Below are 27,810 nucleotides of genomic sequence, written 5' to 3' on the forward strand. Positions count from 1 at the left end.
GAATTGCGCGCGCGCACACAAATCCTCAAAAATATGCATTTTAGGGGGGAAAAAAGTCAGGCAGATCATCAGGCTGCAGTTCTTCCTGTCCCGTATCAGCTTCCTCACATAAACACATTAGAGGGGCGGTCAAAGTCCAGCTTGGTTAAAAAGCAGATTAAGGAGTGCCTGACATATTGAACATTTGCCCGGCAAGAATAACATTAATGATTATAACAGGAGTGTGCAAAAATACTGACATCCAAATATAAAACTGGCTTCCACTGGGCTTTTGGTTTGAGGTCTGCGCAGAGGAGTGCCAACTGGAAGAGCTTCAAGCCCCACTTAGCCTGGGCTCTCCTCCTCTGAAGGCAGTTTCTTGAGATTATTTTATTGCTTTTTTTTTTTTGCCTCCCATGTGTCAGTTTCATCATCTATCAAACTCTTTATCTGCAGACATGGGGAGTCACATGGCAGGTGAACAAACCCCTGTAACATCTGGTGGGAAGAACTTCCTCAAAGCACTTATTTACAAAGTTACTTTGACATAATTGGACACAGAGAGCCTGCCACCGTGAGTGCATTTAACTTGCTTTAGAGAGGACACTTCATTGCTCTTGTTTATGTGTGTAACGAAATCCTAACACAGAAAAGGGTCTTGGCTGACACTTTCTATTATAAGAACCTTTCCCCTGTCAATTGGAAGGATGGGCGCACGCTAACGAATGTAATTAAACTAATAAGCAGACAATTCTCTGATGGTGAAACAAGTATCACCCCTGGCTAATCCTTCCGCTCTCCATTCCATCTTTTTTTCCCCAGTTTCATTACATGAGAAATTAAAGGCCTTCCGATCACGCAATGAATCTGTGATAGCTGTGAATATAGAGAGCCCATATCACTATTAGCAATTTTATTCAAACAGAGATAATGCAAGATGACACCCTCCACCGTCTGAGCAGCATACCAAATCTCCTGCTCTCAGGCAAAGTAGGCTGTCAAAAGTAAGTTACTCTAACTTGTGTGCAAGTGTCCTATCAGCACAACAAGTGTGCCAAAAACAGATGGTGCTGGCTGCAGAGAGTACAGGACTTCTATTGATTCTATTTAAGCGTGATATTGTCTGCACCTCGGCCCAGGAGTCTGTGTTATCTATCTATAACAAGCAGCCCGTATATAGGACAAAGATTCCTGCTATTTGAAGTTAATCCCTCCCAGTTTCCTTCTATAGCTGAGGTAAATGTCACAAATAGAGACACGTACGCCTGAAATATGTAGCGTGATGTGCTAATGCAGTCAAAACAATCTTTCGTTTCTGATATGTGGCTGCGGTGGCTTTAAAATTAAACAGCTGGCAAATCTCTGGACAGACGAGGCTTTCTTCCCTCCTCAGAGAAAGATTTCACATACAGAGACGCACGTTTGTTAACCTGCTGTACCTTGTTAGCGTAATCTGTCTAGGTTTTGTGAAGAGGTTGTGTGATTCACTATTGTTTGTCCAGATGCAGTGACCTCCTGGAGTGCTGGTTGGCAGCCTCACAGTTATGACTCCACAGTGAGTCACTTCGTCTCAACAAGTAGTAGTCCTGCATGTAATGCATCACCCCGTAAAACTACAAATGGTAGAATTTACGCAATTTTTTTCTTTTTTCCCTTTCTTTTTTTTTTGGGGGGGGGGGGGGGGGGGGGGTTGTCTTAAAGAGAAAAAGGAAGAACCATATGTATACATATCTTAAAATGCAAGACACCAAGTATTAATCATCAAGGCACTGAACCTCAGATTACCCCGTTAAATCAGCAGCAGCAGCAAAAATCTGTGGTAGCACTCAAAACACGGTTCAAGAGGACATCTCAAAGTATTATTCACCCCTTGCTCATCCAGCTTGAGGAGCTGTTCCGCGACTTTGGGAGAGTTCATGGCCAGCCTCAGACACTGGATATTCAGCTCAGGGATGACGTATTCAAGTACTTCTTTGAGCGGCAGCCCGCGGGCTGTCCCATGTCTCGCCGTGGATGGAATGGCATCCTCCAGGATGGCACCACGGAGGGTGGTCAGCTGGCAGGAAAGACAGATGGTGAGGATTTGTCCAGTAAAGTTAACAGTCATATAAACTCCTACTTGTACAGTGTGATAGGGTTGGGTCAGGCATGCTTCCATATGCTGACTGGTGTTAAGGGTAATGACTACATTATGACTCTGGACAGCATTAGGGAACTCAAATTCTAAATAATTGAGACAGGCTAACTGAATACTAGATGTTTGTGTGCCAGTAAACACTTTCAAAACAACAACATCCAAATTTCCATTTGCACAGCCTGTTAACATGTCAGCAGTCAACTGCGGTCCAATAAAAAGGCTTTCCGAAAAGTAGACTTATATAGCAGAGGAAGGAAGAGAGAGCGATGTGGGGCAGGTCGCGCAGAGAGAGCAATGAGGCTAAATGACAGGAGTACATGCAAATAGATGCTCCAGCGGTCGAGGAGTTAAAACACTGCCTGCGTGCCACTTGCAGGGCTACCATGACCCAGATACATTGTTTTATCGTGGGAGTGGTGCTTTAAACCGAGAAGGGCACTGGATATCAGTGACATTTTCCTGCCTGACGCATCTGTTGCACCTGAATTATTCAGTGAATGAGACAAGCCAGCATCAATCAAGACGATACGGTCCCACCAGGGACACCAGGACTCTGCCTCTCCGTTTTTTAGGATTAATCAGGTTGTGTGTTCATCGGGGTGTGTGAAAGTGAGCGAAGGCAGGCAACTACACACCTCTGATACACTGTATCAGTATTTGCATTAATGGCCAACTGACTCACAACTGGCACCGAATCACTGGACACCTTAGTGCAGATTTAAGAGGGCAGAGAAGTTTCCTGTTGTTTTCGGGGGTACTGAAGCATTCCTGGACTCTTGTACTGCTTGACTGAGCCGCAGGCCGAGTGACCTTAATGTGTCTCACTGAATGTGATATGAGAAATATGAAAAATCCATGTTCGCGCTAGTAAACAATTCTTCAATAAATTGACAGGTCATGAAGGTTCTCCAATCATGCATCCATAATGTAAGCAGTGAGCGAAAAGTGCACATCAGTGTATTATCGTTACCTGACTGGTTCTAAAGGTGACCCGATAGTTGTACTGCGTCCCTTCCTTATCCCTTCCATCGTCTAGCTTCTCCCTGCGGATGCTGACTGCCACGGGTCCAAGATGGTCGTCTACACCGAAATAATTCTGATGCTCTGGAGGGAGAGAAAGAGATATAAAATTAAATGAGAGTTATGCATGTTATCAGACATTATGTTAGCTGGTGAAAGAAAGAAAGCTTAAATATAAGTAATAATAAATTACAGATTTTTAATAAAACACGTAATCAAATTACTGCTGTGGTTTCAGTAGATTATCTGTTTACCTATATACACTCACAGACGAGCTGATTAGTTACATCTGTTCAACAAAGATCTCATCAGCCAGTCACATAGCAGTAACTCAATGCATTTAGATATGTATACACGGCAAAGACGACCTGCTGAAGTTGAAACTAAGCACCACGATGAGGTAAAAGGTGATTAAAGTGACTTTGAATGTGGCATTATCAGAGCTGGGATGTGTATTTGTCAAATTATCAATCTACTGGGATTTTTTCATGGCCATCTCAAGTGTTTACAGAGAAAGGTCTGAAAAGGAGGGGGAAAAACATCGAGCAAGCAGCAGTTTCTGGGTGAAAAAGCCTTCTTGATGGAAGAGGTCGGAGGAGAATGTTCAGAGCTGACAGGAAGGCAACAATAACTCAAACAACCACTTCTTACAACCAAGCAATGCAGCAGAGCTTCTTTGAACGTACAGCACATTAAACCTTGAAGATGGGCTACAGCAGCAGAACACACCGAGGGCCACTCCAGTCAACATAAAACTGAAGCTACAGCCTATTACTCCATCCTGCATTATCTCAAGTGGTTCAGGCTGGGGGTATGTGGTTATTTTCTTGCCATATTTTGGACTCCTTAGTACCAACTGAACATCATTTAAATGCCACCTGAGTGTGTTGCGGATCATGTCCATCCCTTTATGCCCTACAGCGTATCCACCTTCTGATGGCTGCTTCCTTTAGGATAATGGATCATGTCACAAAGCTCAAATCATCGTAAACTAGTTTCTTGAACATGACTGAGTTCATTCAAATTGTCTTTACAGTCACCAGATTTCAATCCAGTAGAGCAAGAGCAGAGTTCACATCATGGATCTCCAGCTACTGTGTGATGCTGTTGTGTCCCTGAGCCTGAGTCTGCCAGCAGTCTCTTTCTGATAAAAAGGGATTTTTTCTTCCCCAGCATCACCAAGTACTTGCTTATATAGAGTCATTGGCCATTGCTTTGTAATAAAGCACTGATAAGACTGCTGCTGCAATTCGGCACTAAATAAATAAAACCCACATGCTCCACGTGGCATTGAGTTTTGCACAATGCAGACACATGCAGACTGAAGTACAGACATGACATAATGTCTTAATATAAGTCTGCATCAATACATTTATGAGCTTAATAATCAAGAAATTTAATTCAGTTTTCTATTCTGAAGTGAAGTGCATGCATGACGCATAACATTCATAACTGAATGAAGCAGACGCTCAGGACGCCCACAGAACATGCAAACTTTTTTTTTCTCTTGTTGTTGTTCTGTCATTTTAAATTAATGGACTGTTCTGCCCCATAAGTCATGTTCCCACAGCTACTACTACGACTACTACTACTGCAGCAGCAACCCTTGACTTTGTTCTCATGCTAGAAATGAATGATGCAGAAGTCGAGCTTTGCACTTTATAAATGGCATGTACTCGTATGCATATTAGATAGATGACCACGTGGGTAAGAATGGTGTTAGAAAAACACCGCACCAACATTCAATACTGGTAGAGATTGGATCACATGACTGGGGGGGGAATCACTGCGAAGATGTTGGTCTATATATCCATCAGTTATATCAACAATCATGGCATGAAAACTAGTAAATCTGGTGTAATCCCAGAAAAACATTTGAGTGCACACTCAAAATTTCATGTTTGGATCTACTTTGCTCAAAAACCCAAGGCAAGATTTTCAGGAAATTTCCAGGGGATTTTCATGGCTTTGGGTAAATCTGATGTTTCCAGTAACCTCCTCACCCCTCCAGTGTGCTGAAAATATCAAAATGTGATGGGCAGATTCTCATTACTTTTCCTTGCCCTCTTTATGGCCCCTGAAGGATGAATACTTTTTTCATTTATGGACAGTCTGTGGTTGTTTCCCCTTTGACACCCTGAGGTCTAGACATTAATTTTCAGAGTAAATTAATAATAATAATGATGGGCAGAATGCCAGCTCTACTCCTTATAGTATCGCTCCAAAGGAGTTGAGTCTTTTGGCCAAATTTCTTATACGGTCGTTAATTCTTTCCATCAGTTATTGTGCTGATTTAATGAAAAATTCACTACACGACAAGGATTACTAGCTGGGCTTTAGTCTTTTCAGCTCTAAGCACCATAAGAACCAGTACTAATTTCTTTGTTGACACACAATGCATGCGTGCGTACATGTGCATGTGTGTGTGTGCGCATGAGTGTGTGTAGGCACACATATAAGAGGGCCTTGAGCAAACACTCCCTTAATCCAGGCTAAAGCTGAGGAGAAAGACCTGGATTCAACAGCTAAAAGAAAAACCTCAGCAGGGTCCACAAAGCAGTGACATTAACAAAGAGATTTCTGCAGAAGTTTTCGATATTACATCCACGCCATGCAGTGCAAGCTGTGTTAAATAGCGTGGTTCTTGTCACTGTAGCATAAACAGTGGAGCAAAACGCACATCGGCATTAATAATAAATTATCTGTATGGAGGGAAAGTAGGGTTAACTGTCTGACGAATGCTTGTCAGGGACAGAGTTCTGCAGGGAAATGTAAGGCATATGGTCAAATGGTGGTGGTGGTGGTGGGGGGGGGGGGGCTGTGTAGCAATGGAGGTCTCAAGGCATCCAAATACCAGGAGCACAGTGAGTCAGACAGTGCTGACTTTAGAGGAAAGCTTTTTGTCAACACATTTCTTTAGCATGTCAGCGGTGCCCATCACATGGTGCTGACAATTTGCCAAAGGTTGCAAATTGGATGACTTTAATTTTTCATGTCAAATAATGCCCCCTTCTCGTTTTGCTGTTAATCCACACCACAGAAACACCTTAAAAAAAAATCTTTGAAAGTCCAACACTGTGAGCCCCTTCTTCTGTACATTTAGTGCTCCAAGCTTAATTTCAAGCCTTGCATGTCAGTAAGAGATGGTTTACATTGCCCTCTGCACATCTCAGTGTCAACCCAAACACCTAATGTGACCATGACCTGTACATAGTGAAGCTTGACCCATTTTGTGTGAAGGAAGCATTGTGTCCATTAGGGGAAAAACCACTCCGGTTGCTAAGGGAAGCAGGGCTTTAGGCAATCAATTGGATCAATGTTCAGTCCAGGTTGATGAAAGCCTGCTGAGAAATAGTGACACGTAGTCATGTTTGTGTGAGTGTGTCTTTGCTGTGAAGCGCAGGTGATGACAGACCTGTCTAGTCAATAAAACACCTTATTTTAAAAAAAATGAAAAAGGCAGTGGCTACATTTCCATACTGTGAAAGAGGCATCCTACCCTAAAGACTAAGGTCTTCATGAAAATGCCCTGTTATACACAGGCCTGCATTGCTGTGAATGCAGGCTAAATAAATGCACAACCCAAATCCAGAACCCAGCTTTGGTGTGAGTATTAGCAAGGCATTTGAGCAATTATAAACATGTCTCTCAGAGACAGATTTTTATTCAGAGTGTCTTTTTGAAGAGGTTAAGGCATCTTGGAGTGTGAAAGGTGAAGCAGCTGTTTTCTATGGTGGGGGCAGGCTTAAGACGGGTAACTCTATCTGCTGAGACCAGCGAGCACAGATTGCACAGAGAAGTGGGAAAAACAGATATGTATAATGCGGCGATGGGTCGGGGTCAGCACGGTATTTCCAGCATTCGTCTCGTAGGTGTTTTAATGAGGAGAACTGGGACCTTGGCGTAGCTCTGCTGACCCTAAAGTTTCATATGAGGAGACCTCGTACTCTCTTAGTCCCTGCAGGGAACAGCTGCAGTACACCCTCTCACTCACCTCTCTCTTTTTCACATGACTAATCGCAGTTTCTCCGCAGGGTTCGGAGTAATATCAGAGGGAGGACATGACCGCTCCTCTGCTGAGGAAGTGAAACACACGCCCTCGCACCCAACACAAGCCTGCTATTGTTCTGGACTTCATTTCATGTGCTTGTACAAAAAACAACTGGGACGTTGAGATATTTGACCCTGTGAGATGAGGCTGTTCCATCTGGGAACTAGCTTCCCCACAGGTGACTGAAGAAGTCTTACTTTATAAAAATGTAGCTGGCCTGGAAAGTTTAATAGTCCTCAACAGTGAGTCACACAAATCCTGCTGCATCATCACTTTTAACTATCTGTAAAAACAGAAATTAGCTCCTTACCTCTCCCGTAGAAGAATTTGTGGTAGTAGTATGCTCCAAGGTCAATGTGCTCGATGATGTAGCGTTTGACCTTTTCCCTGTGGATTGGCTGGTTTTCTCGAGGCACCTCCAGCACAGAAACTCCTGCGTTGGTGCAGTGTGAACTTAGGGATGACTCGAAAGAGCAGCTCTCTGACAAACCGCTGTAGTTGACACTGTTGGCTCTGGAGAGGGAGATCTTCCTCTCGCTCTCGCCACCAATCTCATTGCGAAAGTGCGGGCAACTCAGCACCAAGCTGTTGCTCTTCCCGTCCCCCTCGTCTGCATCCAGGTTCTCCTTTGGGTTCAAGTCCTCTCTGCTGCCCAGTGGAGACTCAAACATGGGGGTATTGGCACTGTTGCATCCTGCTGCTCCACCATCGGCTCCTGCTCCAGGTCCAGCACCGCCTCCAACTACGGACACTCCACCAGCTCCGGCTCCAGCTGAGGCGGCCGAGGCACCGGTAGTAGTGTTTTTCCTCTGGCTCAGGTTAGCTCTGCTCGCCACTGCCTCGCTGATGTTAAAAAGCACACTCTGCACATCGTAGTGGGCGAAGCATTTTTGGAAGCTGAGTGGTCGCCGGTCGTCCTCGATTGAGAGCCGCAGTGCGTCACTTTCACTCTTTATGGGCCGAAGTTTCCTGAACAGTGATGTTTCTGACGACTCCGATTTAAGACGTCTCATGAAGGACTTCTCCCGTTCCCGGCTGTAGAGTAGGGAGCTGTCTATGTAGTCATAGCCTGGAATGTGGACTATCTCACCCCTTGCAATTTGTGCTGCTGTCTGCAAGCTGGGGGACAGCGAGGCATCACAGCGCAGCAACTCGGGGAAACCCAGAGGGGGTATACTGCGGTGGTCCAGGGTTTCAACTCGGTAGCCCTTAAGCATGGTGAAGAAGCCATCCCCAGTCAAGCCCTGGCGGTCGATGGAGGATGTGCTGCCGTACTCGCGGTGCAGCGAGGCTCCAGTGTTTGGGTTGACGGCATTCTGGTCCATTACGTCTTCAGAGTCGATGTCACTTATGGTAACGTCACTGTTGCTCCGCTGACGGATAGGGTGCAGACCCTTCAGCGGAGAGTGGCAGAGAAAGTCACTCAGCGTGTATTTGTCAGTGTAGTCCACCTCCAGACAGACTGCTTCACCTTGCTCTAGTATTTCCACAGTGTGTTCCTGCTGGCCGTTCTGAAACACGGGTATCACACTCTGATAGTTAGGCGAAGGCCGCCCGTCCCATCCGTCTTTTCTTGGCGGCCATTCTGTGACCCTGGCCCTGACACCCATTTTAGGCATTGCCGGAGTACCATTTGTTTTGCCTGCACCATCAGGTTTCCCCTGCATGCTGGAGGCTGGAGGTCCCATGCTATCGCTCAAGGCTTTGAGCTTCCTGCTGAATAGCTCCTCTGACTGCATGACTCTGGAGTATTCTTCTGGGCCTCCCACAATTCCCACAAGGTTAGATTTGTTAGCTGTCACAGGGCTCAAAATACTCATATCCTGCTGGCAGATTCCTTGAAGAGCAGACTTCCAGGACCCTCCTTCATCATGCGACTTGCTCACTGGTGAGCCAAGGAGCAGCCTTTTTCCTGAGTCAATGAAGCTGCCGTCATAACTCACAGAGGACGGGTGGCATGACAATTGGCAAACAGCATTTGGGCGTCAAGGACGAGTGAGTGGGGCGCGCCGTAGCACAGCAGAGCGGAGCCTTCTCTCACAGCGTGTCGCCAATGAATAACGACAGCTGGAGGTGGTAGATCTATAGCACAGAAACACAGAAGAAAGAAAAAATATTTAGCGCACTGCGAGCAGGTTGAAAGGCTTTGAAAAGACATTTTCATTTAAAACAAGTATTTTATTTCTCAGCAGGACTCCAAAATATGGCACAATCAGCTAAGCTAAAAAGAAAAACTGCTGACCCAAATTGTCTGTACCTAGTTATCTTTGTAATAAACTCTCACCACGGGCTACGCTGGGATCTTTCAGGTTTGGAACTACGCCGAGCTTATCGCAGAGTATGAGTAATTTGCATCTTTGGGAGTAGAGAGAGTGCCATTATAGGTTTATAACTAGACAGATGTATATCATGGATGGTGCTTCTAGCCTATATCTAACAGATGGAGGTGAAGCAAATTACAGCAACAAGAGGCAGATGTTGAACTAAACGGTCGCATGTACCAGTATCTGATCCAACGGCTTGCAGCATCATCAAGCCGGCAAATTATACAGGAGGGATAGTTGGAGAACTGATGCATATTCAACACCAGCTCCACTTTGCCTTTTTATCTGATCTGGTTAGTAGGAAAATTAACAAGGACTTGATGAGGTAAACTGGCTGTGACAAAAGAAAACAAACGAAAAAGCAGAGTAGAACTGTAAGACACAGACACACACACACACACACCTTCAGAGGGTAAAGTTTGGCCTATGCTAATTCTGTTAGGGAAGAAAAAGCTCATATCAGATTCAGCAGACTGAACATTCAAGGACGGAGAGAAGGAGAGTGAAGCCACTGGGTATTTCAGATGTTAAAAATACACAAACACGTGGCTTCCACTTAATCTGTAAATAATGCTGCAGAACATCGACTATCAGACTTTTAAAAGCAGGTACGGGTTGGGACAAAGTAATAAAGATACTCATGAAACTCCAAGAAGAAACAAGCAAGTTTCTCTCATCAATCTCATCCCATGCTATGTGTTGTGTTGTAGCTCCAGAGGAGGGGGTAGGTGACGGAGGTGTTATACTGGATTCATCTCTTTACTGACACCGACTTCTGCATTGTAGATCACACTACACTGCAGTAGAAACTGCAAGGCTTTCTACACTGACCCAAATGCGTTTTTCTTGTTCTTTGGGGCCAGTGCTGTGCTTCATTTCTTCTGGTACTGCACTCATGTGAAAACACCTTGAGTTATCAAGTAAAACCCTTGCCATCAAAGAGAACATGGACCAAATCCCCAATATTCGCTTCAGCGAAAATGGGAAGCTCTGTTAAAGTGTCTTTCTTTGAAAGGTTTCATTGTGAACATGATAAATGATGGTATATGGGCCCAAGGTCCTAGTCTTTCTCTCAGTTCCATCCGCTTGGCCTTTAATATGATCGCTACAGCTTCCAGACAACTGTTTACATTTCTCTGTCATTTACTGCTAAGGAGGGGGGCTAAACTATTTTAGGAAGAAAATGTGGGCCACATCAAGATTAGCTGCAAGCCAGACTAGACCAAATACACTTGGGACGAGTTGGAAACATTTTAATAATAAAGTATTCACTTCTGCCTGGGCCGAATACAGGTTAATGCATGCATGACCTAAATGTGTAGGAACAGGCTGGTAATGACGACTTCTCAGTTACAACAACAGCCAAACTATGTGCAGCCCTCCCTCTCCCACCGGGGGCTTGGGTTGTTATGAGAACGGCTTTATTAACAGGAGCAGGAAAATGCATGTCGTGTCACTATATTTAACAAGGGGCTTAAAGATGAAGGCAGGAAATTGTGTTGCGTCATGCATAATGTAGTGAAGAGAACTGCTGTGGGAAATATGTTTGTCCGTTACAAATGGCAAATGATGAATAATGAAGTATGTGTCTGACTGCCGTGTGGTGAACAATAACAAAGCCACTTATTTTTAATCACAGACAACGCCCGTCTTCAAAGAGCCAAAGCTGCAGATCTTGTAGCAAATATGACTTTATTTCTACAATAAATCCTGAGCTATAATTAGACAAAGACAATGTAGATCAAGGTGCATAGCAGTACTTCCATGTGATCCTGCAGGAATTTTTCTGTAGGCCAACATGGAAGTTTGCATCACCCTGGTTTCCTTGACAAACAGCCAATGGGATTTCTTAATAGGCTTTTATGGATTACTGCAGGGAAAAAGCGACTCATGGGTAATAAAAAGTTTGTGATACTGGCATTTTGTTCAGCAACATAATCTCCAATTAATGCAACTTTTATGATTTTTTGAAACAAATGCAATTGCCAGAAGTAAAATGCTAATGCTATCTTATAAATGAACTACATCACAATTTAATGACTTCATCTTCCCCATCACTGAGCCTCCAAAGCTGCTGAATGTCTCAGGCAATTTTCTGCAGTCTCGTTAGCAAACAAACATCTCCGAGAGACGTAAAAAGCTTTACTTGCATATTTTATGTTTTAGAACAAAATGTGATGGTGTCAAAGGCATTTCTTAACCACATCCCTTTTCCCCCCCCTTCAGGCATTTAACTAAACACTCATTTAAAAGGCTTACCAATGTCAAGTGCAAAATAGCAAGTCATTTCTGAGTTTAAGAGTCATTCCTGTATATTCCTCTTGCACTCAGCATCATGCGCTTTGCTGTCATGCTGCTCAGCACGTAAACCCTCACTTCCTGAGAGCTGTGTTGTCAGTTTGAGACATTATAATAACCCCCAAACCTCATTTAAGGGAAAGTAGGTAACAATGAATATACGCTAAAAAGGATATTACATCTAGCAAACTAAAACCTTATTTTTACACTTTAACTGTGGGTTATTAAATGTCCTTGGGCACTCTCCACCACCAAGGGTTATGCATACGACTACCACATTTCCCTTTCACTTATATTTTTTCTTATTTGGCGTCGTCTGCTTGCATACTGCAATATTCTGCTGGAAATGAATAATGAAATGCACGTCTGCCTGCAGTGTAGTGACAATAACAAAGTCTGGAAAAGGTATGCGTTGCACATACCACTGTTACTGTTGCTTGTAGTTAGGTTTCACTCCTACATCACACTCTGTGTACTGAATAGCATGTTAGCATGCAATCTTGGATGCAGCCTACATGCGTAGATCTAGAGCAGTCTGTTTAAAGGCTAACTTTATCCCTAAAGTCTTTGTGAATTGTAAGCCAATACTTAAGAGATATCCACTGCTTTGCAACACTAAACATCCATTATCTCAAGACAACATGGGAGATATCCCCTAGCCAAAACAAACATGGAACCTCGGGGGAAGAAAATATTAAGTAGCTATACCCATATTTCTATTCCTGCAGCAAGACAGCCATTTTAGATTTTTCCTGGTCAACCAAAATTAATACCAAGTCTCCTTTAAAGGCATGACAGGGAGCAGTCTCCTGACCAACACCCAGACGTCGACTGAACACTGTTTTTTCACACTCGCAATTAGAGCGAGTGACAGCAAAATGCGCCACCTGCACAAACAGCTTTATCAGTGGTGACACTCCAATAGACGCTTTTAACGGATGACTGAGGACAGGAGGAACAAAGAAACTGACATACTGTAATGTCAGTGCATGACAACAAAACAGCATGACTGACTTCTCACTGTAGTCTGAGAGAGAAACAGACAGAAATCCTGTCAACACAGACAGAGCAAAGAACAATCAAAGCCTGACGTTTATTAGCGCTGTTTGCAGCATCGCGTCTGCACTTGAACAACTAAAAATGTTGAGGGGCTAAAAATAAGAGGACAACACCTCATTTTTAAACACTTAAAGGAAAAAAAAAAATCTATTCTGAGTTTTTGTCTTTCAAGCCAGTCTCTTGAAACAGCAGATTAGCCTATTTAAGTTCATAAAGTCCAGCCTCTCCTTGTTTGTGTTGCTGCTTGGGGTCAAGCCAGGGTGAGCTGCCCTGGACAGGATAACCCAGTGAACATGGTGGTCTGTGTTTCTCTTTACTTTCTTCTATTAGCCAATTTCCCTTTGACAGTGATTAACGACCCGCACCATGTCTCGACCCCCACCTTCCTCCACCAAGTGAGGGTGCCACAGGCGACTTGGTCAGCAGAATCCGTGCTCCTGTGTGACCTGCTGGGAGAGTGTGTGTTTTCTGTCCTCTTTCTCTCCTTTCTTTTGTTTTGGTCTCCACAAGTGAAACAGCAGATGGAAAGGGGTGAGAGGTCTGCTTTCGCTAAGTGGAGTAATGCATCGCCATTATGGGCGTTTAAGACAAAAGGCCTGGTGAACAGGAGGAAGGAATGGCGAAGGCGAGATGGGAGAGAGGCCTAATTACAGTAATGAACTCATTTTCTGTCTGATGTTGGAGAGTCTGTCTTTCATCTTGGTTCATCCAGAGAGGAGTGGCCCAGCGGTTCTGACAGGTCTTAAAATAATCCTCTGACACTGTGTCCTGATTAAAGGCCCGCCAGATATTAATACGCTGTCAGAAAAGTGAACGTGTTCTGTCCACCACTCTGAGATTAATACTCTTCTTTTGCTAATAGGCCATTTCACCCGAGTGACTGACTTCTGCAGTCACTTGTGCAGAACTGCCACTGCGAGCACGGAGAGGAAGGCTCTCCGAGCAAAAGCATGAAGTGTGCTTTTGTTGGGTTTTGGTTCCAACTCTGCAAATGTTTATAGTTACAGATTTATCTAATGGACTAGTAAGGGCACGCTGAGTGAAACCCTGAGCTACTTGAGCTATTAATGAGAAAACCGGAATTTTGCAAATGGTATTTATGGAAAAAGAGTCACAGTGCCAGGATGTTTGACAAAAACAGCACTGCACACATCAACGCTGAAGCACTTTGATGCCAGTCGCAAACACTTTCTGAGCGCAACATTATTAAGACTAATCCACTCAGCACTGACAGCACTTCAGGAAATTAGGAACATAGCGTGCACGTGAAAAAAGCAGAACCGTGTCATTAGCCCTTAAAAAAAAAAAAAAAAAAAAAAAAAAAAAAAAAGTTCTTGAGAGGAATACTGCATCTTCGCTTACCCGATTTGTTGGCATCAACGCTCATTTCAGGTAGCAATTGATTCCTGAGTAGCTAAACATGCCACATAATAGCACGCTGTTAGGCCTGGAGTTATCTTTGAAAATATCATGTGCTGCTTAACCTTGAGACGCTCCGCTCGCACGGGTTGAGTAAATCGAGTGTTGCAATTGCTGAAAAGTCACCAAGAAGTCACAATCATTTCAGCAAAATATCAAGATTTGCATGTGTTTGAAGATCACAGGCACAATTTACCTTCAGGTTTTGCCCAGAAAAGACATTTGGCATGATATGTAACAACACCTTCAACTGAGATAATAACCGTCAAAGCAGGAATCGAATTTTCACATTCCTATAAAATGTGGAATCCTCCTGTGTCCAACCTATTGCACCTCAGGTCAAAGTCAGACGTGTTTACTTAGTCCCGACCAACCTGCCTGGCCACTCTTGCGCCTTTGGGGTGAATGCAGGCCTGTAATTATGGCCAATTATCTTTAATAAAGCCTTGTGTAATTGAGCCACATTAATGCTCCTCTGTTCTCTGCAATCAGGAAGTTGTAGCTGGCCTCGTCCCCAAGAAGCCTCAACCTCAGGAGCAGAGGCCAAGCTGCGATGCAGTCATCCTCTCCTCTCCTCCTGCAGCCAAATTAGGGTGCAATGTAGACTAGAGGCCAAGATGATTACATCAATTTTCCAGCTCATGGACTTCATCATAAAACGGGTGAGGCAGTGTTGTGATGTGAATGAAATTTACAAGTCCTTCTCAATGAATTTGAAACCTTTTTTTTTTTTAACCTGCCTTCTGCCATTTTACACTGACATGCTGCAGACAGTCAGACATTAGGATGTGTCTCACTGTGTTCATCATTAACAAGGAGGAAGGGGGGATAAAATCCAAGCGGAAAGCAAACAAACCTGAAGGGACGTTTCACATGCTTCACTGCCCTCCGTTTGATTCCTCAATAAACTTAAAATAAAAACAATAAAATCGCGTTCCATATCATTCCGCACTCAAATGCGATCAAATCAGCGCTGCATACTGTGTTGGCACTTCTCCCTCCAAGGAGTTGATTTAAAACAACGTGGGAGCTCTGATTTCAATCCTCCATTGTCAGCAGCTGCTTGCAACCTTGTGCTGAGAATGGGAGGGGGGCATGTGCTGGTTTTAGATATTAAATTCATCAGACTCGCAGCAAGAGAAGGTTGGGGCAGAGATATCTGCAACCAGACACGGACATCTCCAATCTGATGGAGGAGAAAAGGGGGGGGGGGGGGGGGGGGGGTTTAAAAACAAAAAAAAAACTTGTAGTCCTGCTTCACTGGAGCGATTCTTCACCTTAACTGGGTTGTTACAAAAAGAAGAATGAGAGGTTAAGCAGAGAAGGAAAAAAAATAGAATGGGAGTTTTGCCAAAACCAAGCTCAAAGAGATCGGTGCAATTAAAACCACAGAACCAATTAATTGGGCAATGTTATCCTTGAGAGTTCATTACTGGGGCCTGAGAAACCAGGCATGGCACCTTCCCCAAGGCCCTCCGTAACCAAAAGGACACTTGTAAAGAGGTGTTAAGACTGTGTGTATGCGTGTGCGTTACTGATCACATGAACTAAAGCTATGAAAGTATGGACCAAAGAACACGAAATGCACCATTCAACTTCTTCCTTTTTCATCTGCTGCTCCCACAATTCAACCACACAACAGGGAATAATCTCCCACCACCTCACACTCATATTAAGACTGATGCTAAAGCCCTGCCATTAATGGCCGAAGCCACTCCTTCCTCAACGCGGCGATAGAGCAGTGTATCTGAGCCGGTAAGAACCCAATCACCAAACTCCACCTTCTCTTATTGTGCTTAGACCACCTACCGAACACCGTGATGTGCCAATATTGCCTGCAGGGAGTAATGCTGAGATTTTAATGGCCAGTGTGAATGGAGGGTCACACCCTCAGTGGGCGGTAGGGAAGCTAGTAAAATGAGTCCCAGCCAGCTGCCTTATCAAGCCTAACATGATGAAACTACAGACTATATCAAGCCTTCTTATCCTTTAAAATATTCACATGGTTTGGAAAACACATAAAACAAAATTTAACAATATTTAAAAAAAACCCTCATAAATATTTAGGTTAAGTAGGGTTACGCAAGTAGTAAGCTACGGAATTAAAAATATTACTTCAGCAGGGACCAATTTCACAGTGTTGTCCATCAGCGAGGATAGAGGGATGTGACTGTCACTTACCAAACAGACGGTCAAAATCATCCTCCATTTACCCACTACTTCCCCTCCATCCTTTCCTCCTCATAAGTCACTGTCACTCAAGGCTCTGGTATACTTGGAAATCAAATTTGGCATGTCTTCAAAGGCTCTGGGTGTGTAACTGGGGGTCTGCAGAATTTGCAAGTCACACAGAATGAAGGCCAGAAATCCTGACAGTTGTGCTTAAAATGAACACCCACACACACAGACACACACACACACACACACACACACACACACAGAAAGAAATGGATGTGGTTCTGCATTACAACAACAATAAGCAAATGAGGAGAGGGCATGTTTGTTCTCTTAACCAAACAAAGAGATTACGCTTTTCTAACAACACATCAAGAGAAGAAGAGCTGCTGAATGCCAGCTTCCCCTTGAATGACATGCCAAAATGAGTGAGCCTATTCATTAAAAACAACCTCTCTTTAGCATTTAACACTTAAAAAAGGTAATACTTCAAGAATGCAAATAAGTAAACTTGGGGTAACTTATTTCATTATATGAAATGGAGACAGCTTAGGGTCCTTCTGGTTTTAATTTGGATCATGAGTCATTGGTAATTGCAGGTCAACTCAGTGACTAAATAAACAATAGGTTGCATGGTCCACAAAGTACATGCACAACAAAGACCACATCTTTAAGAAGAAGGGAAAAAACCCCACACACAGAGCGGAGACCGTTAACTAGCTAGAATTGCTGTGGACAAGATTTTGCAAACATCTCAGCAAGTTCTGACTTGTAGCAATCAAAGCCAAACGCTGGGCAGTTTATTTGTCGCAAACTTGTCCTGTTGACTGTGAGAACATTTGTCTATGAGTGTACCATCAGCACCAACATCTTTTAGTACTAATCTGCCATCTCATTTTTCTGTCATAGTCCCCATATGTGTACTGTGCACAGCCTCCGACACTGTAAAAGCTCAAACAAAAACAAATTAAGAACTTCAGTCAAAGGGTCATTGTAAGCTTGCTAACCCTCTCAAGGCAGGCGTTGCAGATTTGCAACAGTTAAAAACTAACAACCTGATTACCCCACATACATATTTTATGAGTTTTTTTTTTTTTTACTCAGAAGTACCACTGCAGGACTTGGTTGTGCATTAGCAACAAAAAGTTTAATTTGAGCCTGAGAGGGTTAAATTTAACGTCACTATTCATATTTAGTCATGCATCTAGAGTAGCAGCACTTGCGATACTTTTTATTGCAGGGTTGGATTTCAACTCATAACCTTCTGTTTGATAAGCAAAGATGATGTACTGCCATGTGATGTGCTAACAACCGCTGTATCCACTTCAAGATACATCTCAAAAGTACTGTATTACTTTACCCATTGGGTCGCTGTGAAAAAGAATGTTCCACTTACTTTCTTGTTACATATTTAGACATGTTTCCATTTCCTTTAATGTACTATTATCAGCTAGGCACAGGTATATATACACAGTTGGTACACTGTGTCACCCCAAGCTTTCTGGAACCAACAGTTGCTGTTGTTTCTATGGAAAATACACAACCTGCTATACCAGATTTTCTCAACTTGACATTTACAGTTGATTTCACCAGTGTTTTCAAACACAGAAGTTGTCTTGACAGGCCAGCTATACTAATAATGTCAGAGTGCTACTCTCTTTGGCAAGTGTCATTTTTTAAATATGCGCCAGAAAGAATGACACCATCCATGAAGTGATTTTCTGAAGGACAGTCCCTGGACTCCTATTTTTCCGTGATCTAGCTCCACATTTAGACTGAATTCAGTCCAAGATTGTTGACTCACTTGGTAACTAAACTTTTAGTAGAGGAAACCTGATATTTACCCTTTTAGGTCATATCAGCTTAGAAGAAATACATCTAAAAAACACATACACACAAAAACATTCATTTTGAATTTGGGCTTTTTACAGTGCAAACCATCTACAGAAACAAGGGCATCACCGCTGAAAAGTCTGACAAAATCCAATATGCCTGGCACTGTCCATAATTACACAACCACACAAACACATGCAGTGACCTCATGAGAGAGTGATGATTGGCATGACAGCAGCAGCGGAGATTAAAGACATAAAATGTTACAAAAGAGTGGAGCCTGAGTTCATATGGGCGTGTGCTTGTGGAGAGAGAGGCTCTGAAGCGAAGCAACTTCCACAGGAGCATGAGAGACAATTAGAGGTTTGTTTTCTTTTTTATATCTCAGCGCATCCAGACCTTAGTTGAACCAACAGAAGACGAACAAGTAGGAAAGATTTAAAAGAAGAAAAAAAAAAGGAGGTCAGACAGCACAGAGTAAACTATACTCTCACCCACTCACCCTTCACCCAGCCTGACAATGCACTGTGGGAAATGCCCACATTTACTAATGCCCAGTCAGTGCCGCAGGTGCACAGGTTTTAGGAGTAAAGAAGCTATTGGAAAGGGGGGGGGGGGGAAAGACCAGAAAGCGCCCACCAAAGTATCTGCAGGAATCTAACCCCTGGCATAAGTGCAGCTTCAAAAGAAGTCTCTTTATGCTCTGTCTGCATTTTGATCTACATAAAACTCAAGTAAAAATCCTTTCACCTGTTTCCCTTCTGGATCAAGTGGACTAGATGGGAAGCTTTTCAAAGAGGAAGTTGCTTCATACCAGAATCAGACTTTTATACTTCCACAGCATCCTAAAATTGAACGGCTTTCCACAGACACAAGACGGAAAACGGCTGGAATACAAGTGGCAGTAGAGACATTTTCCGAGCTGAGCCGAATCTGATAATCTGCTTCTGTGGCTGCTGCTCTAACCCGAGGTGACGGTCCTCCAGCAGTTACCGAGCCACACCTCATCTGTCAACAGCTATGCTCTCACAATGTACAATTAAACAAAAGATAGCCGTTTGCTTCGCTGTGGAGTTTGCGGTTTGGGCCGGTGGTTATTTGTAGCCTTAGTCTTATCAGGGAGGCGGCTTACATGAACATGAACACGCAGTCCGTTTTCCTACACCAGCGCGCCCTGAAGCCTGCTCTGCTTTGTGCTGGCTGTAGCTCCATCTGGAATGTGCTGGCTACAGCTGAGTCTGAGGCTCAGGGGTCAACCACGATGTGACTCTATTTCACTTGGTTGAGGGAACAGTGAGTATTTACCTTACAGAAACTACAAAAAAAAAAGGGAATTCTTTTCATTTCCTGCACACTTTCAAATCCCGTAATATCTACCATATGCTCCACTATAGACAAAGAAAAAGGCTCCGCCAGAGCAAAGTGGCCTAAATAATTGTGAGTCTGTAGAGTGAACTTTGGCTAAGGGGTAAATACAAAGACAACACAATTACAGCTAACATAAATGGAGTCTTAACACTTTGGAATTACCAGCATTTGACTCTTACAGTGTAGCCTGATTTTCATCTCAGTCACAATTAAAGATAAAAATAGCGACACTAACAACACCCAAGCTTTTTAATGTCAGCACGTCAAGTAACCGCTTACAACCTGGCTGGAAATTTTTTAATAAGTCTTCTCTAAGGAGATGACAAAGAATCAAGAGCTAAAAAGTTTTGGTAGTTACAAATTTGGCTTTCTCTCTTACTCGTGGTTAAAAACCAAACACCTGTAACTCACTTTAAAAGAAATGAAGCTGAGGGGAGGTTGGGTGATGAACAATACAAAGACATAGAGAGTAAAAGTAAATCAAGACGTGAATGGTTTAAATAATTAAAAAATTAAAAATTAAAAAAATAAAAAGGCTCAATAGAGAGTTTGCAGAAATATACAATGCAAGAGTCAAAAAAACAAAAACAAACCATGACTGCGCATTGATTTCTTTCATATAAACATGGCTTCAAAGTCACTGTCTGCATTGCAAAGTTATAAAGCATGTTTTAAATTGATGTACGTTAAGAGCCTCTAAAACAATCACTTAGTGTTTTTATATGCTGTGGGCTCATTAAACATCAAAACACATCCTCTTAAAGCACTTCAAAAGCTCTGAAGCTTGGTTGCAACTAAGCTGACAGTTCAACCCTCAAGTAATTTGTCATATTTCCAGTGCAAGTATAAAATACCCCATATGAATTTGCTGCATGGCTTTAAATTCCACTGCCAAGTACTGCATTACGGATGACAGCCATTGATAAAATTACCACTGCAGCACTAGAATGATGACCTTTACATGCCAAGATTAACATAATTACTAACAGCAATCCATCAAGGAGTAGCTTAAGCGCATCACATCGACAAGGTGTGGAGCTGAGCTATGCGTCAAAGCTATGTTCTGGAAAAGAGCCCCAGTTGCTCGGACTAAAGCTCATATAGAAGGAGCACAATAATCATGGTGCTGGCTATAAGCAGTGCAGGAGAGGCAAGCCTCCTCTTGGTTCTGCTTGAAAATGGGAGTCTCCTACCCAGTCGCTCTGCCAGCTGGCCGTCTGCCCAGCGCCTGCCGGGCAGCACACTGCCATTGTCCTTTAGTTGTTTCAGGGTGATCTGAGAATTAAAATAGACAGGACAACAGATTCTCCCTGTTTATTCGCATGGAAACAAAGAACAAGAACTGCAGGAAAGTGACAGAAAGCTCACAATGCACCAATTAAAAGATTAAAGCAATGTTGCAAACTTGGCTACGGACAAAGACAAAGAGTCCCCCGTTCTCTCCTCTGTTGCAATACTAAAGAATACTGACTAATATGACTAATTGAATGCAGTGTTATTGGAAATCTGACTAGCAGCGCATTCACAAAGCACTTATTTAAAGGTCATTCAAAATTATCAGCGTCACAGTCACACTCCTAACATGCATGCAAAGTTTTAGATGTCACTTCCTGAATCCATTAGGTCTCACAGACTGAAGCTCCTGAATGTTCCCAACAGAAGGAGACCGTGTTTGTTCTTGGCTGCTCTGGTGGAGCCCCACGAACAGAGACCTCTGTGCTGTGGCCCTTCTCCAAAAGGGACCATCTGTCCCCCGCAAACTGGGCCTAACCACAGCGGCCCTCTCTGCTATGGGGCGACAGAAAGGGACATGCAGGGTTGATGTGGCCCAGCAAGTCTCCAGAATAAACCACCACCTATTTCCATCAGCACACATCATCCCCCACCCCGCCACTTCCCAGCAGCCTGCTGCTTTCTTAGCTACAGCCATACCAATGGCAGCCTGTTCAGAAAAGTACACTCTCTCTGGGAGAGGAGAAGAAAAACGGTGAGAGGAGAACTCTCAGTTTGCAAAAGGAAAGTGTTCAGCTCGAAAGTAGGTAAGTAGGTGTTTGACGCGGTTAAGACAGAGTCAACACACTGACGCAAACACATTCACACGCATCAGCTGGGCAGCAGCACTTATGCAGCCTGACAGCAGGGCGACCTCAGCACGCCTTTCCCTCCTTGTACTCAGTGCAGCAGCTTTTTATTTCCTTTTCAAAGTTTCTTCCTCACCGTCAGCCCGGTGCTGCTGACAGAATTTTGGTGTAAGAGAGATCATTTGGACTTCAGGGCAGCAGCTGCAATCTCTGCTGCTGACACAAAACCATGTTCAGTCAATCAGTGGATGTGAACGAAAGACAGGAGCAAGCACGGATATACAGATGAATCACTCAGTCACCTCACAAGAACTGTCTGAAACACAGAAAGGCCGTACTCCACTTTTTATGAAGCTGATGCTGCACATAAATGCGGCTCAAACAAAAGTTCATGTTAACTAACGTGCATTATTTAGCCTTTACACCATTTTCCTGTGTGAGGCCATTAAATGAAAAAGCAACAGTAGATAAATAGTTGCCATGCTTACCTGATTAATAGAGTCCTTTTTCATCAGAGCCATAAATTCTAAGAACAGAGACCTGTGAGCTACTGTGGTAATGAGCTCACTGTGGAGATGCTATCCAAGTGCATTAAATCCATCAGCCACTTGTTGAGCACAAGCCACCCAAAAGCACACAAAGAAAGAGAGGAACCCGACACACTCCACGGCAGAAAGCCTCGAAAAATAAACTGCAGCACCTTCCTTTTGCTCCTTTACTAACAGCTAGCTTGGAAAGAAAAATGGAGAAAGGTATAAAGAAGAGAAGGAGAGAGTAAAATCAGGACAAGTCTGGCAGCTATTTGGAGTCAATTTAGTGAAATGCATACAGCTGCCCCTTAATGCACACAGCCCTCCCCCCTGTGACAAAGCCACCAACAGCTGAATGAGGCTGCAGCATTAGCATATGTAAGGGAAAGTAGGTGGCTGTGTTGGCTAAGAGTTGGGGAGCAATGCTGAGTGTTGGTGTTGGTGGTTGGGGGCAGGGAACGGACCGTGACATTCAGAGCTTCTCGGGCTGACAGGAAGGACAAGAATGGAGGGGAAAAAAGAAGAAAAGAAAAATTGGGGGGGTTAGCTATTGTTCCCAGAAAAAGATCCCCAGCTCAAGCCTGTGACCTTCCAAGTTCCTCATGATGGCTGACATTTGGAGTGATGGGAGATGCAGGAATCCACTTATCCATTCTCTCTTATGAACTACAGCTTGGTACAAAGGTCTGTCTGGCAGACAGAGCTAGCAGCAACCACGACCACCTTAAACACAGAGATAAGCGGAGAAAGGCCCAGGAGGAGGCATGGTTTTTTTCTTTTTTTTCCCCCAAAAATGATAATCCCTCTATCCACATGCCATATGCTAAGCACTGCATACTTTTTCCCATCAGCAGCAGAGACTGCAGCAACCAGACACGAGGGGAGGCAGGGAGGGGTGAGGTTATGATGGTCTTCAGAGCAAGAAAGGAAGAGAAATGTATGAAAACAGAACTCTGCAGGACACCCCTCTCTGGTGTTTTGAAGCAAACAGCTGTGGTTTTAAGGTTTACACACTCTCCCGTGCACAAACACACACACACACCAACCAACAAAGATTAACTTATGTGCTGCTTCATATCATCTCATAAAAGTTGCACAGTGAACACTACAGATGATCACTTCTCTGTGCCTGCCAAGTTGGTAGTCCATTTAAAAAAAGTTTCATATGGCACTGTAATTTTCACTTTCGACATTAGGCTGCCATTAAGTGTTTGTTGATGAGAGTCACCCGTGGTCAGCTTGCTGTGTCAAGGCTCTAATATGGATTTAGTGAAGGAGGCTGGTTGGAAATCTGTAAAGGAGTGGCTGAAATATGGGTGTGGAGAGCAATAACTGTGACCTACACCACTGAGGACAGTACTGCTGCAGAAGAGTGGCTTAAAAACTGAACTTGTGCCTTTTTAGTAACTACAACCGACTATTTGTAAATATGTTTATGTAACTGAAACTATTATTTCTCAAAAAGTCAGCCTTCCCGAGACACAGGAAGGCTACAGAAAGAGCATATAATGTTACATAATTAAGCTTCAGGGGATTTAATTGAAAGGACCCAAACATAGTGACAACTCTAGCCACTTCCTGATAACGGCTTTGCTCAGTTTATGGTTGGAGGTAGGAACGTGTTAATAGCAGGAAATGACAGACTTTAATCAAGTTGAATGAATGGCAGCGGGTACAAGTCTTTGTGCCACAGTCTTCCTTTGATCCAACCTCTGCAGGCAGGTTCTCAGCTTTGATTTGAGTTGAGGGGAAGGAAAGAGTTTTATTTGAAGAGTGGGAAGCCCACAGGAGGTAACACTTAAGAGTTCTTGTCACTGCATCCCAGCAAACAGACAAACTATTCATCAGCCTACACACATGTGCAAGCAGGGCCTGTGGAGAAACGCACAATCCCACAAACGCTGCTCGTTTGCACACGGACGGACGCGTTTGTTGGGTAATTTACATAGTGAAGGTAGTCATTACACAAGCGGATACGCATGCAGAACAGCATACATTCACAAAACACTAAAATAACATATTTTCTAAGCTCATGTTTCAAACACTCCAGAAAGAATTTGGACTCATTTAAGGAAATATACTGAAAATTGGGGTCTAAGCTAGTGGCCATCTGGTCCATTCTGAATGAGCTGAAATATAACGAAATAATGTAGTTTTAGTGGCAGAAGAGACACTAATTCCTGTAGAAAATTGCAATCTGGTCGAAACTGTTGATTTCCTGAGTTAATCTCATAAACTTTTTCAACTCTTTATGTAGATTTAAAGACAAGCGAAGCATTCTTCCACTTGTAGCTAATAACTTAATATATTGCACACCTAATGAAGTTTTAAAGGAAATAATTTTGCTAGCTTTTTCTCCAGAGAAGCTAAGAAAAAAAGGTGTTTTCCAGGTGTTACCACAGTGGTTGGAGCTGCACATTTGATTTGAAACAAAACATCCGATTTATTAGGGCGAACACTTGGAACACACCAGCTTGTGTATCCCTGAGACTGGGCTTGTGTTTCCTTCTGGTCTCAGACAGGGCATCTACACCATGTATGCCACTTTACATAAAAGAAAGTGAATAAAAGCCAACTAAAAAATAAAATAAAATTTAAATAAAATAAAACAGCCCAGACTATATCATACCTATGGCAGAGCAAGGGTAGGATTTGTTTTGTTAAGCTAGGCGTGGTTAAAAATAAACAAAAAAGGTTGGGCTAAATAAAGCTGTCTATACAGCAGCAGCACTAACAACTTAATATCAACCCTTTTCATCATATTGATGTCAAAAGCTTTGGAGCGTTCATAAAACGACTCGATGGATAAAAATACTAATTCGACACTGAGATTATTTGTGTCTGTGAAGCCTTTTGATTCTCAGCAACCTTGAGTGTGACTCATGTCATTCCACAGCCAACTTGCAGCTTTCCTCAGCATGGCCGTGAGGAACCCATTGAGCCTTGCTATATAATTACAGTAAACAAGTTAACAAAGGGGTTTGCCTGATTGCTTCCACCAGGGAACATTTAATAACCCATAGAGAATCAAAGGTACCTGTATCTGCTGAGATTGAGCCTCTTTTCATGAGCGTGTGACGATAGCCAGGCATGTGATACACTTGCTTCTCAGTATTTTTAGTCTGGCTGATAACAGCAGGCTGTGGGAGCACAAGTTTCTCTTTTAGTTATGTACAGAGGGTACTGTAAGGAAAATGGCCAGTTTCCCCTGCTGAGAGGAAGGCAGGAATAGCAGCTGGCAGGCAACAGTCAGACACATCATCTCTTGAATGTCACTACTCCCCTACCATCTCCCCGCCTCCTCTCCTTTCCCTCTCTCCACCTTCTCTCAGTTTATTCTGTATCTGTTGTCCAAATTCACCAAAGAGCCAGAGGCTGCGCTGCCGCCTCCACCATCCATAACACTCCATCTATACAACAGGGGAAGACAGCGAAAGAGAAGGGGGTAGTGGGCACATGAGGTGAGCGGGTGGAGAGTAAACAGCAGCTCTGCATCCCTCTATGTTGTTGCTAGGCAACTTTTTCTGCACATGACAGCCTTGAGTGACAGCAGACCTCCCTTCTGAACAAAGATGGAAACTTGAGGGAGGGAAAGGAGAAAGGAGGAGAGAGGGGCACAGAGATCAGCGGTGAGTCAGAGAATTCAGGGAAACACGCATTATTGCTTCAGGCAGTTTGAGGCAAAACAAACACAAATGAAACACAAAGAGAAAATCAATAGTCTATAAAAAGAGGGGAACCAAAAAGATGCCAGATGTGCAAGAGAATATCAATGTAGCTGTGATGGTTTCAAAGCTCTCAAACAGTTGTAAGATGATTAACAGAAGAGGTAAATAAAAAATACACTAAAACGCTATTTTTTTTTTTTCAAAATAACTAGACAACTTTGCCATTTGGATGTCTAAATGATTGAAATACATCGCTAGATGGTCAATACTATAAGCTGTATATAAAATATGGACGCAGTTGCCATGGCGTCATCTCTGGTTTGTGAAGACCCAATTTGAAGCATCGAATTTCACCTTATGGCTTTAACCACATTTAAACAAGACGGTCGAGTGCTAGCACTTATTGCGTGCTAGTTGGGGTGGTTGTAGCTCAGGTGGCAGAGCAGGTCAGCCACTAATCAGAAGGTCGGTGGTTCGAGCCCAAGCTGCCTCCTGGCTGCATGCCAAATATCCTTGGGCAAGATACTAACCCTGTGTTTGCCTACTGGTGGTGGTCAGAGGGCCCGGTGGCGCCTGTGTCCGGCAGCTGTGGCTACAATGTAGCTTGCTATCGCCAGTGGGTGAATGACTGAATGTAGTGTAAAGCGCTTTGGGGTCCTTAAGGACTAGAAAAGCGCTATACAAAGCGCTATACAAATACAGGCCATTTACCAGTTGTGGTTATTAGCTTGTAGCTTGTAGAATGCATCTTGTTAGCCAAGCTAGCTAGCTTGGTTAAAAGAGGACAACTAGAACTTCACTTACACACACAGACTTCTTTTGTCTGCTAGTATGATCAGCCACACAGCCATCCATCTTCTTGTCAGATAACTGGATTCAAATGCTCCAAACAACAAGACAAAGGTCCAGTTCAGTGACTCAAATTAGCCTAGCAGACAGCTAGCTGTGCAACCCCCCCGTTCCTTTGACTTCCCCGTCACTCAAAATGGCCACAACTTTAATAATCAACATTAAATTTGCCTTTTAAACTTTTTAAAAGGATGAGTCAGACAACAACACACCCCTCTACATGTTGTCATGAGGAGGGAAATGCTCAGTTCAGCTGTAAATTGAGTGGTCGAGTGGTTGTTCAGGGAACTTTTGTTTTCAGCCTCTTAGGCAGTCCTTACAGCCCAATACATGGGAGACAACAAATAATGCTTCATTTAAAATCTGAGCACCACATTTCCCAAATCATTTGCTTTGCAACCGTATCTCTGTTTATACCAGATAAAGAAGACTTCATTCCCTGCTGCTATAGTCACACTGCTGAGCAAACCCATAGATTAATTTTTGAACAGTACAACATTGCCACTGGCTTGCTGAACATATCTTATCTGAGCAAGTTGTTTTCATTTTTTGCACACAGTATATCATTACCAATAAACATATGACTGGGATCTCCTGAGGCGAGCACCCATCCTAACTTTAGTTTGGTAAAAAAAATTGGCCAACACCAGTGGTTCAGGTTCAGTGCATTTTGTGTGCAGCACAGATGACGTCCTTCATCCATAAGGGACATAATAAGGGTTTGTGACGAGTGCAGTGGTTAAAATTAGCAGGTGAATGATAATCACTGGCCAGAGAGCTGCTTTTCATTGGAAGTTTGGCAGGGGAAAGAGTGCAGATGCCAAATCAGAGGTGCTGCGCTACGGACGTGTGCAGAGGCATTAAAGTAGCAAAGGAAAGCTGACACTGGCAACTTTGCCCTGTTAACGATATGGTTTCCAGTGTTTTTAAAGGACCGCAGAAGATGCCAGATGCCTGCTTCACAGCTGGCTAGAGAAGTTGGGTGTACGCTACAAACAAAACAACTGGTACAGCAAAAG

General features: G+C 43.4%; 1 protein-coding gene across 5 annotated transcripts in view; it reads right to left on the reverse strand.

The window, feature by feature from the left end:
• Positions 1 to 27,810, reverse strand: part of sipa1l2a (signal-induced proliferation-associated 1like 2, genome duplicate a) — an 80,328-nt gene that overhangs the window by 40,480 nt on the left and 12,038 nt on the right. For all 5 annotated transcript variants that reach the window (XM_085478159.1, XM_085478157.1, XM_085478160.1 and 2 more), the window contains exons 2-4: positions 7,498 to 9,269; positions 3,087 to 3,220; positions 1,847 to 2,035 (exon numbers count right to left, since the gene is read on the reverse strand). In XM_085478159.1, coding sequence (XP_085334285.1) covers positions 1,847 to 2,035; positions 3,087 to 3,220; positions 7,498 to 9,007 — 1,833 coding nt within the window. In that variant the 5' untranslated portion in view covers positions 9,008 to 9,269. The remainder of the gene's footprint in view (positions 1 to 1,846; positions 2,036 to 3,086; positions 3,221 to 7,497; positions 9,270 to 27,810) is intronic.

Source organism: Copadichromis virginalis, linkage group LG13, assembly GCF_057382275.1.
Source record: "Copadichromis virginalis isolate Kocher_CV1m ecotype Utaka linkage group LG13, C_Virginalis_male_GT1.1, whole genome shotgun sequence".
In the NCBI taxonomy this organism is placed as follows: domain Eukaryota; kingdom Metazoa; phylum Chordata; class Actinopteri; order Cichliformes; family Cichlidae; genus Copadichromis; species Copadichromis virginalis.